Here is a 12,843-nt window from a genome sequence, read left to right as displayed (position 1 = left end):
AGAGGACGAGGGCGGAGGCCGTAGTGGGAGAGACGGGGCGGAGGCCGTAGTGGAGAGAGACGGGGCGGAGGCCGTAGTGGAGAGAGACGGGGCGGAGGCCGTAGTGGAGAGAGACGAGTGGAGGGCGGGCGGAGGCCGTAGTGGGAGAGACGGGGCGGAGGCCGTAGTGGGAGAGAGACGGGGCGGAGGCCGTTGTGGAGAGAGACGGGGCGGAGGCCGTGGAGAGACGGGGCGGAGGTGGAGAGAGACGGGGCGGAGGCCGTTGTGGAGAGAGACGGGGCGGAGGCCGTAGTGGAGAGAGACGGGGCGGAGGCCGTAGTGGAGAGAGACGGGGCGGAGGCCGTAGTGGAGAGAGACGGGGCGGAGGCCGTAGTGGAGAGAGACGGGGCGGAGGCCGTAGTGGAGAGAGACGGGGCGGAGGCCGTAGTGGAGAGAGACGGGGCGGAGGCCGTAGTGGAGAGAGACGGGGCGGAGGCCGTAGTGGAGAGAGACGGGGCGGAGGCCCTAGTGGAGAGAGACGGGGCGGAGGCCGTTGTGGAGAGACTGGTTCGCCACACACCCCTCCCCTTTTTCTCAACATTATAAATTATACTCGAGACACATTATCTTCTCAATATCTGAGATGCTTTTCACTGACAGCCTCAACTCCGTAATCAGCTAGGTTTATTGCCACCTGCCCTGCACAAATACCGGGCTTCCCAGTAGGCATATGCCTAAAAGCTTGTGATCTGAATCAATCTACAGGTATTGTTTTTAAAGAAGCTCACGGATCCCTGATTCCACTGTGGCGAAGTCAAGCTTTCTAGGGAAGTATTTTTGAATGATTTTCTTTCTTTCTGTAGAGACCCACCCCAATGCCATTTCTCTCCTGTTCTATTGGTTTTCATATCAACTTTCGTTGTCCAGAAGACAAAGGCACAATCCTGGTTATATTATCAACCCATCCTGGTTATATTATTATCAACCCATCCTGGTCATATTATCAACCCATCCTAGTTATATTATCAACCCATCCGTGTCATATTATTATCAACCCATCCTAGTTATATTATCAACCCATCCTGGTCATTATTATCAACCCATCCTGGTCATATTATCAACCCATCCTGGTCATATTAACAACCCATCCTGGTCATATTATCAACCCATCCTGGTCATATTATTAACAACCCATCCTGGTCATATTATTAACAACCCATCCTGGTCATATTATCAACCCATCCTGGTCATATTATTAACAACCCATCCTGGTCATATTATCAACCCATCCTGGTCATATTATTAACAACCCATCCTGGTCATATTAACAACCCATCCTGGTAATATTATCAACCCATCCTGGTCATATTAACAACCCATCCTGGTCATATTATTATCAACCCATCCTGGTCATATTATCAACCCATCCTGGTCATATTATTATCAACCCATCCTAGTTATATTATTAACAACCCATCCTGGTCATATTATCAACCCATCCTGGTCATATTATCAACCCATCCTGGTCATATTATAATCAACCCATCCTGGTCATATTATTAACAACCCATCCTGGTCATATTATCAACCCATCCTGGTCATATTATCAACCCATCCTGGTCCTATTAACAACCCATCCTGGTCCTATTAACAACCCATCCTGGTCATATTATCAACCCATCCTGGTCATATTATCAACCCATCCTGGTCATATTATAATCAACCCATCCTGGTCATATTATTAACAACCCATCCTGGTCATATTATCAACCCATCCTGGTCATATTAACAACCCATTATCAACCCATCCTGGTCATATTATTATCAACCCATCCTGGTCGTATTGGGAGTACTGGAGTTGGGCTTTTGGTGGTAATGGAGGACTGGAATTGGACTGTGCATTCATATCTCTCTCTCTTTCTTTCTCTCATGATCCCTCTTACAATCCCTCTCTCTCTCCCCAGGCCACACCGTCCAAACTGGAGCAGAGGCCTTCATCTTGGTCTCGTAGAAGCATGCCTTCCCCAGGTAAGCACTTGTCTTTGGTCCAGTGAAGACCGCCTATGAAAACACTCCCATTTCATTTGCCAAATGGTAGGATTATAATTCCCATCCTTTCCATACCAGCTCTCTATCACCTAGTCTAGATCAGCCTACAGTCTAACACTGTGAGGGCAGCTATTATCTCTCTCTCCCCTCTCTCCTCTCTCTCTCTCTCTCTCTCTCTCTCTCTCTCTCCTCTCTCTCTCTCTCTCTCTCCCCTCTCTCTCTCTCTCTCTCTCTCTCTCTCTCTCTCTCTCTCTCTCTCCCCTCTCTCTATCCACTCTCTCTCCCCTCTCTCTATCCACTCTCTCTCCCCTCTATCTTTCCACTCTCTCTCTCTCTCTCTCTCTCTCTCCCCTCTATCTATCCTCTCTCTCTCTCCCCTCTCTCTATCCACTCTCTCTCCCCTCTCTCTCTATCCTCTCTCTCTCTCCCCTCTCTCTATCCACTCTCTCTCTCCCCTCTCTCTATCCACTCTCTCTCCCCTCTCTCTATCCACTCTCTCTCTCTCTCTCTCTCTCTCTCTCTCTCTCTCCTCTCTCTCTCTCTCTCTCTCTCTCTCTCCTCTCTCTCTCTCCCTCTCTCTATCCCTCTCTCTCTCTCTCTCCCCTCTCTCTATCCACTCTCTCTCCCCTCTCTCTATCCACTCTCTCTCCCCTCTCTCTATCCACTCTCTCTCCCCCTCTATCCTCTCTCTCTCCCTCTCTCTATCCTCTCTCTCTCTCCCCTCTCTCTATCCTCAGGACCTCTCTCTCTCTCCCTATATCTGTGTTGTCTCTCTCTATCCACTCTCTCTCTCTCTCTCTCTCTCTCTCTCTCTCTCTCTCTCTCTTTGCCTTTCTAATTGCCAGTAGTTGTATATTTCAGAGGGAGGTGATGAGAGGAATTACACTGACTCTGTGTGTACACCTTAACTACTTCTTCTCTCAGATTTGACAGAAGAAAGCTTCCGTGCATCTAAGAAGAGGTCTTCAGCCCAGAAGACCAAGAGTTCAGGAAGCAGGAGAGATGGACCATCAGGTAGACAGTCATCCTTAGAGTCGGTCAGGACACAGTCATCCTTAGTCAGGACACAGTCATCCTTAGTCAGGACACAGTCATCCTTAGTCAGGACACAGTCGTCATTAGTGTCGGTCAGGACCTCATAGTATTATATATCTGTGTTGTCAGGACCTCCCAGTATTATATATCTGTGTTGTCAGGACCTCCCAGTATTATATATCTGTGTTGTCAGGACCTCCCAGTATCTGTGTTGTTATATATCTGTGTTGTCAGGACCTCCCAGTATTATATATCTGTGTTGTCAGGACCTCCCAGTATTATATATCTGTGTTGTCAGGACCTCCCAGTATTATATATCTGTGTTGTCAGGACCTCCCAGTCAGGACCTCAGTATTATATATCTGTGTTGTCAGGACCTCCCAGTATTATATATCTGTGTTGTCAGGACCTCCCAGTATTATATATCTGTGTTGTCTGGACCCTCCCAGTATTATATATCTGTGTTGTCAGGACCTCCCAGTATTATATATCTGTGTTGTCAGGACCTCCCAGTATTATATATCTGTGTTGTCAGGACCTCCCAGTATTATATATCTGTGTTGTCAGGACCTCCCAGTATTATATATCTGTGTTGTCAGGACCTCCCAGTATTATATATCTGTGTTGTCAGGACCTCCCAGTATTATATATCTGTGTTGTCAGGACCTCCCAGTATTATATATCTGTGTTGTCAGGACCTCCCAGTATTATATATCTGTGTTGTCAGGACCTCCCAGTATTATATATCTGTGTTGTCAGGACCTCCCAGTATTATATATCTGTGTTGTCAGGACCTCCCAGTATTATATATCTGTGTTGTCAGGACCTCCCAGTATTATATATCTGTGTTGTCAGGACCTCCCAGTATTATATATCTGTGTTGTCAGGACCTGACTATATATCTGTGTTGTCTGGACCTCCCAGTATTATATATCTGTGTTGTCAGGACCTCCCAGTATTATATATCTGTGTTGTCAGGACCTCCCAGTATTATATATCTGTGTTGTCAGGACCTCCCAGTATTATATATCTGTGTTGTCTGGACCTCCCAGTATTATATATCTGTGTTGTCAGGACCTCCCAGTATTATATATCTGTGTTGTCAGGACCTCCCAGTATTATATATCTGTGTTGTCAGGACCTCCCAGTATTATATATCTGTGTTGTCTGGACCTCAGTATTATATATCTGTGACCTCCTCAGTATTATATATCTGTGTTGTCAGGACCTCATATCTGTGTTGGACCTCCCAGTATTATATATCTGTGTTGTCAGGACCTCCCAGTATTATATATCTGTGTTGTCAGGACCCAGTATTATATATTGTTGTCAGGACCTCCCAGTATTATATATCTGTGTTGTGACCTCCCAGTATTATATATCTGTGTTGTCAGGACCTCCCAGTATTATATATCTGTGTTGTCAGGACCTCCCAGTATTATATATCTGTGTCTCAGTATTATATATCTGTGTCTCTATCTGTCTCTCTGTCTGTGTTGTCTGTCTGTGTCTCTGTCTGTGTCTCTCTGTCTGTGTCTCTGTCTGTGTGTCTCTGTCTGTGTCTCTGTCTGTCTCTCTGTCTGTGTGTCTCTGTCATCTGTCTCTCTGTCTGTGTCTCTCTGTCTGTGTGTCTCTGTCTGTCTCTCTGTCTGTCTCTCTGTCTGTCTCTCTGTCTGTGTGTCTCTGTATTATCTCTCTGTCTGTCTCTCTGTCTGTGTGTCTCTGTCTGTCTCTGTGTCTGACTCTGTCTGTGTGTCTCTGTCTGTGTCTCTGTCTGTCTCTCTGTCTGTGTCTCTGTCTGTGTCTCTGTCTGTGTGTCTCTGTCTGTGTCTCTCTGTCTGTGTCTCTCTGTCTGTGTGTCTCTGTCTGTCTCTCTGTCTCTCTGTCTGTCTCTCTGTCTGTGTGTCTCTGTCATTGTCTCTCTGTCTGTCTCTCTGTCTGTGTGTCTCTGTCTGTGTGTCTCTGTCTGTGTCTCTCTGTCTGTCTCTCTGTCTGTGTGTCTCTGTCTGTGTCTCTGTCTGTGTGTCTCTGTCTGTGTGTCTCTGTCTGTGTCTCTCTGTCTGTGTCTCTCTGTCTGTGTGTCTCTGTCTGTCTCTGTCTCTCTGTCTGTGTGTCTGTCTGTGTGTCTCTGTCTGTGTCTCTCTGTCTGTGTCTCTCTGTCTGTGTGTGTCTGTCTGTGTGTGTCTGTGTGTCTCTGTGTCTGTGTCTCTGTCTGTGTGTGTCTCTGTCTGTGTGTCTCTGTCTGTGTCTCTGTCTGTGTCTCTGTCTGTGTCTCTCTGTCTCTGTGTGTCTCTGTCATTGTGTGTCTCTGTCTGTGTGTTTCTGTCATTGTGTGTCTCTGTCTGTGTGTCTCTGTCATTGTGTGTCTCTGTCTGTGTGTCTCTGTCATTGTGTGTCTCTGTCTGTGTGTCTCTGTCTGTGTGTCTCTGTGTGTGTCTGTCTGTCTGTCTCTGTGTCTCTGTGTGTGTGTCTCTGTCTGTGTGTCTCTGTCTGTGTCTCTGTCTGTGTCTCTCTGTCTGTGTCTCTCTGTCTCTGTGTGTCTCTGTCATTGTGTGTCTCTGTCTGTGTGTTTCTGTCATTGTGTGTCTCTGTCATTGTGTGTCTCTGTCATTGTGTGTCTCTGTCATTGTGTGTCTCTGTCTGTGTGTCTCTGTCTGTGTCTCTGTCTGTGTGTCTCTGTCTGTGTCTCTCTGTCTGTGTGTCTCTGTGTGTGTCTCTGTCTGTGTGTCTCTGTCTGTGTGTCTCTGTCTGTGTCTCTGTCTGTCTCTCTGTCTGTGTCTCTGTCTGTCTCTCTGTCTGTCTCTCTGTCTGTGTGTCTCTGTCTGTGTGTCTCTGTCTGTCTCTCTGTCTGTCTCTCTGTCTGTGTGTCTCTGTCATTGTCTCTCTGTCTGTCTCTCTGTCTGTGAGTCTCTGTCTGTGTGTCTCTGTCTGTGTCTCTCTGTCTGTCTCTCTGTCTGTGTGTCTCTGTCTGTGTCTCTGTCTGTGTGTCTCTGTCTGTGTGTCTCTGTCTGTGTGTCTCTCTGTCTGTGTCTCTCTGTCTGTGTGTCTCTGTGTGTCTCTGTCTCTCTGTCTGTGTGTCTGTCTGTGTGTCTCTGTCTGTGTCTCTCTGTCTGTGTCTCTCTGTCTGTGTGTGTCTGTCTGTGTGTGTCTGTGTGTCTCTGTCTCTGTGTCTCTGTCTGTGTGTGTCTCTGTCTGTGTGTCTCTGTCTGTGTCTCTGTCTGTGTCTCTCTGTCTGTGTCTTTCTGTCTCTGTGTCTCTCTGTCTGTGTCTCTCTGTCTCTGTGTGTCTCTGTCATTGTGTGTCTCTGTCATTGTGTGTCTCTGTCTGTGTGTCTCTGTCTGTGTGTCTCTGTCTGTGTGTCTCTGTCTGTGTGTCTCTGTCTCTGTGTGTCTCTGTCATTGTGTGTCTCTGTCTGTGTGTCTCTGTCTGTGTGTCTCTGTCTGTGTCTCTCTGTCTGTGTGTCTCTGTCTGTGTGTCTGTCTGTGTCTCTGTCTGTGTCTCTGTCTGTGTGTCTGTCTGTGTCTCTGTCTGTGTCTTTCTGTCTCTGTGTGTCTCTGTCATTGTGTGTCTCTGTCTGTGTGTCTCTGTCTGTGTGTCTCTGTCTGTGTCTCTCTGTCTGTGTGTCTCTGTCTGTGTGTCTCTGTCTGTGTGTCTGTCTGTGTCTCTGTCTGTGTCTTTCTGTCTCTGTGTGTCTCTGTCATTGTGTCTCTCTGTCTGTGTCTCTCTGTCTCTGTGTGTCTCTGTCATTGTGTGTCTCTGTCTGTGTGTCTCTGTCTGTGTGTCTCTGTCTGTGTGTCTCTGTCTGTGTGTCTCTGTCTGTGTGTCTCTGTCATTGTGTCTCTGTCTGTGTTTCTCTGTCTGTGTTTCTCTGTCTGTGTGTCTCTGTCTGTGTGTCTCTGTCATTGTGTGTCTCTGTCATTGTGTGTCTCTGTTTCTCTGTCTGTGTGTGTTGTGTCTTGCTGTGCCATGCACCTTGTCACACTCAGAGGCCAGCAGTGCCTACAGAGAGGTGCTGGACATGCAGAAGGAGATGGTTCGGTCTTTAACAGAGCAGAACCAGGCCCTGGGGGCAGACAGGAGGGTGCTGGAGCAGAGGTGTACAGAACAGAGCCTGCAGCTGCAGAGGAGCCACCAGAGGGTCCAGAGTTTGGAGCGGGAACTCAGCAAGGCCCTGGCCCTACAGCAGGTGGGGTGGATACTGGGGGGTGAAGGGGCAAGAGGGGAGAGGACCTAAGGTGGGGTGGAAGGGGGGACAAGGAGAGAAAACCCCTGGGGCCGTGAGAGACTGGGGGCCGTGGGGGCTGTGAGAGACTGGGGGCCGTGACAGATAGGAGAGACTGGGGCCGTGAGAGACTGGGGGCCGTGACAGATAGGAGAGACTGGGGCCGTGAGAGACTGGGGGCCGTGACAGATAGGAGAGACTGGGGGCCATGAGAGACTGGAGGGGAGAAGGGGAGAGACTGGGGCCGTGAGAGACTGGAGGTGAGGAGAGACAGGAGGGGAGGAGGGGAGAAACTGGGGGAGGAGGCGAGAGACTGGGGGCCGTGAGAGACTGGGGGCTGTGAGAGACAGGAGGGGATAGACTGGGGGGAGGAGGGGAGAGACTGGGGCCACGAGATACTGGGGTCCGTGAGATACTGGGGTCCGTGAGAGACTGGTCCGTGAGATACTGGGGGGGAGGAGGGGATAGACTGGGGCCGTGAGAGACTGGGGGGAGGAGGCGAGAGACTGGGGTCCGTGAGATACTGGGGTCCGTGAGAGACTACTGGGGTCCGTGAGATACTGGGGGGAGGAGGGGATAGACTGGGGCCGTGAGAGACTGGGGTGGAGGAGGCGAGAGACTGGGGTCCGTGAGATACTGGGGTCCGTGAGATACTGGGGTCCGTGAGAGACTGGGGGAGGAGGGGATAGACTGGGGGAGGAGGGGAGATACTGGGGGCCGTGAGATACTGGGGGCCGTGAGATACTGGGGGCCGTGAGAGACTGGGGGGGGACTGGGGAAGGGGATAGACTGGAGGGGATAGACGGGGGGGGGGAGGGGAGAGACGGGGGGCCGTGAGAGACTGGGTAGGGGAGGGGAGAGACTCGTGTTCTGCATTGTACTTCCTGTGTGGACCAGACACTGACTGTAGCTCCCCCTGTAGGTGAACAGGCAGAGCTGCTGAGTCTGAGGCAGCAAGCCCAGGAGGTGGTAGACGAGAACGACAGTCTGAAGATGACCGTCCATCGCCTCAACGTGGAGCTCAGCCGCTACCAGACACGCTTCAGACCCCTGGGCAAAGAAGAGGTAACTATAACTACCCTAACTATAACTACCCTAACTATAACTGTAACTACCCTAACTATAACTACCCTAACTATACCTACCCTAACTATAACTATAACTACCCTAACTATAACTACCCTAACTATAACTACCCTAACTATAACCCTAACTATACCTACCCTAACTATACCTACCCTAACTATAACTACCCTAACTATAACTATACCTACCCTAACTATAACTACCCTAACTATACCTACCCTAACTATAACTACCCTAACTGTAACTACCCTAACTATAACTACCCTAACTATAACTATACCTACCCTAACTATAACTACCCTAACTATACCTACCATAACTACCCTAACTATACCTATAACTACCCTAACTATAACTACCCTAACTATACCTACCCTAACTATAACTACCCTAACTATACCTACCCTAACTATAACTACCCTAACTATAACTATACCTACCCTAACTATAACTACCCTAACTATAACTACCCTCACTATAACTACCCTAACTATAACTACCCTAACTATAACTATACCTACCCTAACTATAACTACCCTAACTATACCTACCCTAACTATAACTACCCTAACTATAACTATAACTACCCTAACTATAACTACCCTAACTATACCTACCATAACTACCCTAACTGTAACTACCCTAACTATAACTACCCTAACTATAACTACCCTAACTATACCTACCATAACTACCCTAACTGTAACTACCCTAACTATAACTACCCTAACTATAACTACCCTAACTGTAACTACCCTAACTGTAACTACCCTAACTATAACTACCCTAACTGTAACTACCCTAACTGTAACTACCCTAACTGTAACTACCCTAACTGTAACTACCCTAACTATAACTACCCTAACTATAACTACCCTAACTATAACTACCCTAACTATACCTAGCCTAACTATAACTATACCTACCCTAACTATAACTACCCTAACTATAACTACCCTAACTATAACTATAACTACCCTAACTATACCTACCCTAACTATAACTATAACTACCCTAACTATAACTACCCTAACTATAACTATAACTACCCTAACTATAACTATAACTACCCTAACTATACCTACCCTATATATAACTACCCTAACTAAAGCTACCCTAACTAAAGCTACCCTAACTAAAGCTACCCTAACTATAACTACCCTAACTATAACTACCCTAACTATACCTACCCTATATATAACTACCCTAACTAAAGCTACCCTAACTATAACTACCCTAACTATAACTATAACTACCAGACAGCCCTGGGCAAAGAAGCGGTATCTATAACTACCCTAACTATAACTATAACTACCCTAACTATAACTACCCTAACTATACCTACCCTAACTATAACTATAACTACCCTAACTATAACTACCCTAACTATACCTACCCTAACTATACCTACCCTAACTATAACTACCCTAACTATACCTACCCTAACTATACCTACCCTAACTATAACTACCCTAACTATAACTACCCTAACTATAACTATACCTACCCTAACTATAACTACCCTAACTATACCTACCCTAACTATACCTACCCTAACTATAACTATAACTACCCTAACTATAACTACCCTAACTATAACTATACCTACCCTAACTATACCTACCCTAACTATAACTATAACTACCCTAACTATAACTACCCTAACTATAACTATACCTACCCTAACTATACCTACCCTAACTATACCTACCCTAACTATAACTACCCTAACTATACCTACCCTAACCCTAACTATAACTACCCTAACTATAACTACCCTAACTATAACTATAACTACCCTAACTATAACTATAACTACCCTAACTATACCTACCCTATATATAACTACCCTAACTAAAGCTACCCTAACTAAAGCTACCCTAACTATAACTACCCTAACTATAACTACCCTAACTATACCTACCCTATATATAACTACCCTAACTAAAGCTACCCTAACTATAACTACCCTAACTATAACTATAACTACCAGACAGCCCTGGGCAAAGAAGCGGTATCTATAACTACCCTAACTATAACTATAACTACCCTAACTATAACTACCCTAACTATACCTACCCTAACTATAACTACCCTAACTATAACTACCCTAACTAAAGCTACCCTAACTAGAACTAGAACTACCCTAACTATAACTACCCTAACTATAACTATACCTACCCTAACTATAACTACCCTAACTATACCTTCCCTAACTATAACTATAACTACCCTAACTATAATGTGGTTCTGGATGTATAGATGTACTGTAGTAATGTGGTTCTGGATGTATAGATGTACTGTAGTAATGTGGTTCTGGATGTATAGATGTACTGTAGTAATGTGGTTCTGGATGTATAGATGTACTGTAGTAATGTGGTTCTGGATGTATAGATGTAATGTGGTTCTGGATGTATAGATGTACTGTAGTAATGTGGTTCTGGATGTATAGATGTACTGTAGTAATGTGGTTCTGGATGTATTGATGTACTGTAGTAATGTGGTTCTGGATGTATAGATGTAATGTGGTTCTGGATGTATAGATGTACTGTAGTAATGTGGTTCCAGATGTATAGATGTAATGTGGTTCTGGATGTATAGATGTACTGTAGTAATGTGGTTCTGGATGTATAGATGTACTGTGGTTCTGGATGTATAGATGTACTGTAGTAATGTGGTTCTGGATGTATAGATGTACTGTAGTAATGTGGTTCTGGATGTATAGATGTACTGTAGTAATGTGGTTCTGGATGTATAGATGTAATGTGGTTCTGGATGTATTGATGTACTGTAGTAATGTGGTTCTGGATGTATAGATGTACTGTAGTAATGTGGTTCTGGATGTATAGATGTAATGTGGTTCTGGATGTATTGATTACTGTAGTAATGTTCTGGATGTATAGATATAATGTGGTTCTGGATGTATAGATGTACTGTAGTAATGTGGTTCTGGATGTATAGATGTAATGTGGTTCTGGATGTATAGATGTACTGTAGTAATGTGGTTCTGGATGTATAGATGTAATGTGGTTCTGGATGTATAGATGTACTGTAGTAATGTGGTTCTGGATGTATAGATGTAATGTGGTTCTGGATGTATAGATGTACTGTAGTAATGTGGTTCTGGATGTATAGATGTAATGTGGTTCTGGATGTATAGATGTACTGTAGTTCTGGATGTATTGATGTACTGTAGTACTGTAGTTCTGGATGTATTGATGTACTGTAGTAATGTGGTTCTGGATGTATTGATGTACTGTAGTAATGTGGTTCTGGATGTATAGATGTACTGTAGTAATGTGGTTCTGGATGTATAGATGTAATGTGGTTCTGGATGTATAGATGTACTGTAGTAATGTGGTTCTGGATGTATTGATGTATGTAATGTGGTTCTGGATGTATTGATGTACTGTAGTAATGTGGTTCTGGATGTATAGATGTACTGTAGTAATGTGGTTCTGGATGTATAGATGTAATGTGGTTCTGGATGTATAGATGTACTGTAGTAATGTGGTTCTGGATGTATAGATGTAATGTGGTTCTGGATGTATAGATGTACTGTAGTAATGTGGTTCTGGATGTATAGATGTACTAATGTTTTCTGTCCATGTCTTTCAGAGCTCCAGGACCCATGGCCTGCCACTTAAAGGATCTGCTCCTCCCTGGCTGGTCAGTCACTCAGACATTCTCATGGATTCCTCCTCTAGAAACAGTGGCATTGTCCTCTGCTATGTATACAAGTGAATTATGAGCCCTATCCTTAGCTACCCTCAGCGATCCTTAGCTATCCCTGGCAATCCTTAGCTGTCGCTGTTGATCCTTAGCTATCGCTGTTGATCATTAGCTATCCCTGTTGATCCTTAGCTATCCCTGGCGATCATTAGCTATCCCTGGCGATCCTTAGCTATCCCGGCGATCCTTAGCTATCCCGGCGATCCTTAGCGATCCCTGGCGATCCTTAGCTATCCCTGGCGATCCTTAGCTATCCCTGGCGATCCTTAGCGATCCCTGGCGATCTTTAGCTATCCCTGGTGATCCTTAGCTATCCCTGGCGATCCTTAGCTATCCCTGGCGATCCTTAGCTATCCCTGGCGATCCTTAGCTATCCCTGGCGATCCTTAGCTATCCCTGGCGATCCTTTATCCCTGGTGCTATCCCTGGCGATCCTTAGCTATCCCTGGCGATCATTAGCTATCCCTGGTGATCCTTAGCTATCCCTGGTGATCCTTAGCTATCCCTGGTGATCCTTAGTGATCCTTAGCGATCCTTAGCGATCCTTAGCGATCCTTAGGGCTCAGACACACCAATGGCGTTTGCTGGCCGAGACTACTTAGCACCTCTGAACGTAATTTGCGAACCGATTGCTATCCTTAGCAATCCTTAAAGCCCAGTTCAGAGACAACAGACGACATGAGACGAGATTAGATAAAACTAGCTAGTTTTAGAATGTTGTGTTGTACAACAGCTGACGA

At 45.8% G+C, this 12,843-nt stretch overlaps 1 protein-coding gene across 1 annotated transcript; it reads left to right on the top strand.

The window, feature by feature from the left end:
* Positions 1–750: 750 nt before the first annotated feature.
* Positions 751–12,077, top strand: cep89 (centrosomal protein 89). The gene is made up of 5 exons (XM_065011289.1): positions 751–2,007; positions 2,953–3,042; positions 7,050–7,249; positions 8,208–8,350; positions 11,990–12,077. The coding sequence occupies exons 1-4, from the start codon at positions 1,995–1,997 to the stop codon at positions 8,226–8,228; spliced, it is 324 nt and encodes a 107-aa protein (XP_064867361.1). The 5' UTR covers positions 751–1,994; the 3' UTR covers positions 8,229–8,350; positions 11,990–12,077.
* The last annotated feature ends 766 nt before the right edge of the window (positions 12,078–12,843 follow it).

Source organism: Oncorhynchus nerka, linkage group LG27, assembly GCF_034236695.1.
Source record: "Oncorhynchus nerka isolate Pitt River linkage group LG27, Oner_Uvic_2.0, whole genome shotgun sequence".
Taxonomy (NCBI): domain Eukaryota; kingdom Metazoa; phylum Chordata; class Actinopteri; order Salmoniformes; family Salmonidae; genus Oncorhynchus; species Oncorhynchus nerka.
This window is presented reverse-complemented; position numbering and strand designations above follow the sequence as displayed.